Source organism: Panthera pardus, unplaced genomic scaffold (genome assembly GCF_024362965.1).
Source record: "Panthera pardus isolate Hobbes unplaced genomic scaffold, ASM2436296v1 HiC_scaffold_21, whole genome shotgun sequence".
NCBI lineage: Eukaryota > Metazoa > Chordata > Mammalia > Carnivora > Felidae > Panthera > Panthera pardus.
Genome location: NW_026526777.1, coordinates 37,806,591 through 37,812,590, shown reverse-complemented (window position 1 = coordinate 37,812,590; position 6,000 = coordinate 37,806,591). Strand labels below are relative to the sequence as shown.

General features: G+C 38.2%; 1 protein-coding gene across 3 annotated transcripts in view; it reads right to left on the bottom strand.

Moving 5' to 3' along the window:
* Window positions 1–208: 208 nt before the first annotated feature.
* DTL (denticleless E3 ubiquitin protein ligase homolog) overlaps window positions 209–6,000 on the bottom strand; it is a 42,142-nt gene continuing 36,350 nt past the window's right edge. For 2 of the 3 annotated variants that reach the window (XM_019428941.2, XM_019428965.2), the window contains exons 14-15: window positions 4,141–4,973; window positions 209–2,245 (exon numbers count right to left, since the gene is read on the bottom strand). In XM_019428941.2, the coding sequence (XP_019284486.2) occupies window positions 2,147–2,245; window positions 4,141–4,973 (932 nt within the window). In that variant the 3' untranslated portion in view covers window positions 209–2,146. The remainder of the gene's footprint in view (window positions 2,246–4,140; window positions 4,974–6,000) is intronic. The other variant, XM_019428950.2, reaches the window with a different exon arrangement.

The following is a 6,000-nucleotide window of genomic DNA, read 5'->3' as shown; positions in this document are numbered from 1 at the left end:
TCATCAAGTAATTCAAGCCATCTTAAGCGCTCAAGGTCTGACCAAGCAAGACAATATTTATTAAAACTTCTTTCAGCTTGAACTAGATCATATCCTTGGGAATAAACAAATTTTATTCAATGAACAAGTAGAAGGGATTCTTGATTACTACTATAGTTCTTTTGTGTAGACTGCTTCTAGGTTAATGCAAAAAGTTCAGAAAAGGATATCAGATAAGGTAAAAAGCTTTATTATTCAGGATCAGCTCAAAGTCTGACACTGACAGAGGCAGGGATAATTATTATCTCATTACATTTGACCTTTGGCACCCATTTGAAGTACTAGTTTTCCAAGTGGGACGTGTTACAGCCAGTAGACTCTCAGCACAGTTCCTGCCAGCCACATTTACCCCAATTTCACTCAGCAGAGCTGTTAGATGTTCAAGGATACAAAGAATGTAATTATCTAGTTATCCTCCCCCCCCCCCCCACCCCCACTTGGCGTTCAAAGCAAGAGACAGATATCATTATTAGTAGATATGGTCATAAGCAACACCTTCCCATAGCCTAACATTCAAAAATCAAACACCAATTATAAGTAGAATTCCTAAATACTCAGTTAATGCTATGGAGTGCTTTGTTTCAAAAACAGCAATTCTGTGGCTTCCCTTTACTTATTTTTCTCCTTGGAGAAAACCACGCGTAATCAACATATGTAGTGCAGGTTGTTACAAGCTTGACTTATAGGAAGCAAAGGAATTAAAAAGTTGTCATTAAGAACAGATTTTTAAATTACGACAAAAATATGAATAAACTCTACACATTTCTCAGGGTTATGGATAAAATGAATCAAGTTTCATGATTGTTAGGGGAGTCCCTTCTAAGGATGTAGCACATAGAAAGTACATGGAACTTGTTTCTATGAGCTTATAAAGGGGACAAATATAAAACAACAGTTCAGTTCAAGATGATCGACATGTAACTGTTGGTTAAAGGAGAAGATGCTCAAGATATTCTGTACACTATTAACTTAGAGTCAATCTAAACATCTTCTACATTAAATATCTAGAGAAATTTCCATGACTTTTCAGCTCAGGGCTATTCTAGAGGGTCACTGTTTTTTGTTTTTTTCATATATATACATGAAGAAAATCCAAAAAATCAAGTTAAAAAGCCAAGAGTTGTTTTTTAGGTTCTGGGTTTTCAGTTCAGACCTATCTTCTTTTATAAAAGTATCAATCAGAGATGATTACTTTTTCTTAAAATCTGATGACTTATATTTTGAAAAACTTGCAGCCCCTAGAGAACTGAAGATGATTTCACACCCCAGCTTCCATGCAGGACTATTGATTTTATAAGTATCTTTGTCTAGTAAGTGGCAAAACCATAACCTCTTATAGAACATGATGTTGGGTTGCTACATAGTAAATTGCTTAGTAAAAAATATAAGGGTCATAGTCTCATATGGGAGATATATTTGGGGGAAAAAGGCCAAGTAAAGGTTTCTAGTGTTGTTCTCCTAGTTTCTCCAAAGCGTCGACATTTATCACTGCTCTGAAAATAAAGATGATTTTAACTTAAGAAGACTGTATTTTAACACTGAATCAATATAAATGTACTTATCTGAACATCACATTTTTACACATACTAAAAACAAAACAAAACAAAAAACCAAAAGTGTAGTGAAAAGATTATATAAATTTTAAATGAAATTATATTTGTTTGAGGCAGCACAGATCCAGGGGTCCCCAGCAGAAGACTTCTTCAGCACTTGGCCTTCACAGACAGGCCTCCTGCTGTGACCAGCAGATATTTTCCACCGTGCACCCACAGTCTCAGAGTAACAAGAGACAAGTCTTACTTTTTGCCTCTATGAGCTGGGATGTCATTATTGTAGAGAAGAGGCATAATTTAAAAAGTGAAGACTACTCATTCAAAATGTTACAGAGTGACAAACTTACTTTGTGGAATTTAAACACAGCATTCACCCCAAGGAAGCTGCATATAAGTTTAGAACCAGAGTAGGTAAGCTTCAGAGTTGAAACGATTTTTCTCTGAAAATGAAAGAATGGTAGCTTTCTTAAAGATCAGAGTTACTGAATCACTCTGTTGTATTTTTTGTCTTGTTTTAAGGGGCCAAAGTTCAGTTAACTCACTCAGATTAGAATCTATAATTCTGTTGACTGTTCGGGACTACAGTAGTCATCTTGAGATTTTCTATGGAAGTATGTACAGATTTTCCTCATGGAGCTGGGAGTAATAGTGACCTAGAAAAAGAAAGTTTAGATTTCAGAGATTTTCTAAGATAAAGTTTAGCTGTTACTTCAGCAAGTTATCAGTAGAGGGTATTTTAAGTTGGGATGCCTAGAAATTTGATTATTTAGTCAGCCAGCTTTCAAGTTCCAAATACTTTGAGGGCAATGTCTCTTTTGGCTGATTTGTACTGAATTTAATAAAAATTTAACAGATGTATGTAAGAATGGAAGGCATAGATTTTTCATGTGAACTGAAAATATTTACTAGTTAAACCTCCTGATAAGACCCAAAGGCTATAATAACCCTCCTCTTTGAAAGAAATGAGTAAATCACCCCCCCCCCCAATTTACAAATGGGACAGGGACTCAAATGGCAGCTGCTACCCTTTTCTGAGGAAGTCTTATCATTATGCACATAAAGAAGAAAAACCTTCTAAAGAAACTTTAGCTTCAAAGATTGAAATTATAAAATCGGAAATATATGGGACTGGCACACTATTTTTAAAAGCCTTTATAATGAACACATTAGTGAAAACAATTTTTCACTGAAATTATTTTTCTGATAACACACAGCTGAGATCAGTTCTGGAAAAAAAGGATTTTGGTCAGGGGCAAAAAACAGATACAAAGATAATTTTAGGAGAAGAAAGAAAAGAGTCCTGATAGCTGTTTTTTTCCCCCATGTTCTGTAGCAAGATCTTGGTTGGATTCTGTGTTTTAAGTAATCTTTAAAATATTTCTAGTTTATTTTCCCTAAAATTATGGGACAGGCTTCAGGACAGTAGGATGGGGGATATGAACACTTATTAAACTAGAGCTGGCTTGAGGCTCTCCAGCTTTTAGATTGAATTTTAATCATTGTACCACCTTCTTAACACAGAGCAAGAACCACTATGAATCAGAGCAGAAACTTTGTGAACCTACCCCCCCCGCCCCTTGCAAACTGATTACCTGAAGCTTTCTAGTCCCTCTGACCTGTGCCCATACTCACTCGATGCTCATAGCTACTTCTCCCTCCACCATTTCAATAGGTCATTTGCTTTTTAAGGTTCACAAACCTATTTCTAGCAGCAATATGTGTTTTTGAAATTATTTAACTTCAATATTGTGTCAGTCAATGAAAACAGTAGTCCTAAAAAGATAAGTGAAACTAACCTGAATGTTTAAAAAGTATAGATATAGATGAATTGCCAAAAATACTGGCGTGAGCAAGGTGACGGTAAAAAAATGGGGGGAAAATCATAAAAATCTGGAAGGATTCTGCATTTAAATTGCTTTAAGTATCTAAGTTTCACTGTATTTGAAATAATCATAAACCATAATGACCAAACTGGAAATCTATTCATGGATGTTGGTAACGTGCCCATGAATGTCAGCTTTATCTATAAAAAGGGGAGGGAACCTATAAAAACTGGTTGCCAGGGGCTGGCGAAAGGGGAAAAGAAAAAAAAAACAAAAAACGCAGGGGTTGGGTGGGGAGGGAATAATGCCAAACAAAGAAGAGGGAAGATATTTTTGAATTGATATATTAGAGCATGATGAAGGCTTTGAGGAAACAGACACCAGGGCTGAGTGGTATGGACCTTCACGGAAGGGATTTTAATGGGAGTAAATCGGGCTGCTAGATAATGAAATACAGCAACACCTAGTTACATTTGAATTTCAAACAAATAACCTTTTAGTATAAAGAATTTTTAGTATAAATATGTCCCACACAATATTTGTCCTGAATTTTTATGTGCTAAATCTGGCAACCCTAGGTATAAATAGATTTACTGAAAAAAAAAAAAAAAAAATCCTGACTTCTGAGAAGGGATTTGTGCTTGACCTCCTCAAGTTAGAGAACCTATGTTCTCACTGGCTCCTTTCAAGTTAGGAAATGCATCTTCCCACCACTGCCGACTTACCGGGCCTGGAGAAGTCTTTCCACTCTGTCTCCTAGAATTGGGGGTCTGGGAGGATGGACTTCGGGGAGATGAATTCTCAGCCTTCCGTTTGGCCGCCATGGCCAATAACCAGTTTTTATTCTCCGGGGAGCTGTTCTCTTTGCCTACCACCTCAGACCCTTCTCCACAAGATCCCAAAGGAAGAGGTAGTGTTCCGCAGCTTTCTGAAGCATAAGGACTGGCGGGAGAAGGAGGCTCTGAGATACTCATACTAGCTCCTTCAATCTTGCTTGGTTTGGGAGGACCTAGAGAGTCCTTACCAAGGTCTTCCTGGCTACCAGCAAGGCAGCACAGATCCAAATGAAGCTTTTCAACTGGGTCATCAAGCTCAGTCACACAGTTGCAACTCTTCACACACTTCTGTTTCACACTCTCCAGACAACTTGAGTCCAGCCTCCTCTTGACTCGATTTCTGGACTCAGAGCAAGCCACTGCTTGGGATGATTTCAGGCTCACAGGAATGAGGGCTTTTCTTGGAGAAGTGATCTTGGTTTCAGAAGCAGGTGGCGTGATGGGTGGTGAGGAGGATGGTGTTCGGGTCATCCAGTTTCTAATGGACATCTTGAAAGACGAGGGTGGCTTGGGAGAGACCGAGGACACAGAGCCTCTTCTGCTGATGGGAGACCGGGCTTTGGCAGGAGGGGTTTTAATAGAGAAGGTGGGAGTATTTGAAGGAAGAGGGAGGTCTCCTGCACAGCTTGGAGCACAAGCTGCTGACGATGGGGAAGAAATAGATGGACTGCTCTTTACTCTGGGGGCTTTGGCAGGAGTGCTCTGGCTACTTGTCACTGTTACTGAAAAAGAACAGAGGGTCACAAAAATCAGAAGAGAAAGCCATAGAAAATCCCTGAATTCTCACCAAGGAAAATTAGAGCTAACTTACTCATATAGGAATGGATTTCCCAGTGAGTCGATTACATAAATCACTTGATTCTTACCACACCCTTTCAGCATTTTCCTTCCCCTTTCCTAACTGCCAGCCTCCCAACCACTCTGTTGTAAAACATTTACTTGTAATAATCTAGAAAATATAGAAATATTAAAGGGAAAATTTTAAAGCGTCCAGGTACACCACTTACAGCATTTTTTCTATACTTGTGCATGTGATATATACGTTATACACCTCAAATTTTTTCTATACAAAAGAGACCATAATGTATATACTATTCGGTAACCTGCTTCTTAGCATATAATGAACGTTCCCCACATTAATATAGATGTACATTATAATTTTTACTAGCTACCAAGTATTCTAAGGTAACAGCAAGACATTTAAGTTGTTAATGATATTTTGTTTTCACAAGTAAAGTTGCCATTACAATTCCTGTATATGCTTTGGAGCAATGTGAGGGCAGGGGGGCACTGCACAGTGGTTCCCAAACATAAGTGCACTGGTCTAAAATTTGGCACGACCATTTACTACTGACTTGAACACAACCCCTTACCTCCTCTGCTTCTGCTTCAGTTTCCATATCTGTGAAATGGAGAGCTTTTAATGCCCACAGGAAATAATCCCACCAATTGCTTGTTAAAGTTATTAGGCCTCACTTGGCTTTCCACCTTAATTTATAAATGGCTACTTTCCGCAAGTCAAAGAATGCCAAAGAACATTTCTAAAACCAAATGCTTGCTCTCGGTAAAGCAAGTCAGTGGACAGAACTCTTCTCTATGTGTCTTGTCCCTTGTTTACAAGCAATGGCAAGCCCTTGAGGAAAATTCTTATAAACTTCATGCTTCTTCCCACTTTGGCCCCGCCATAGACAACTCTGTATTTTCTTACTTTCCTTCTGAGCTTTCTAGATTTCTGAAATAGTGTTCCTG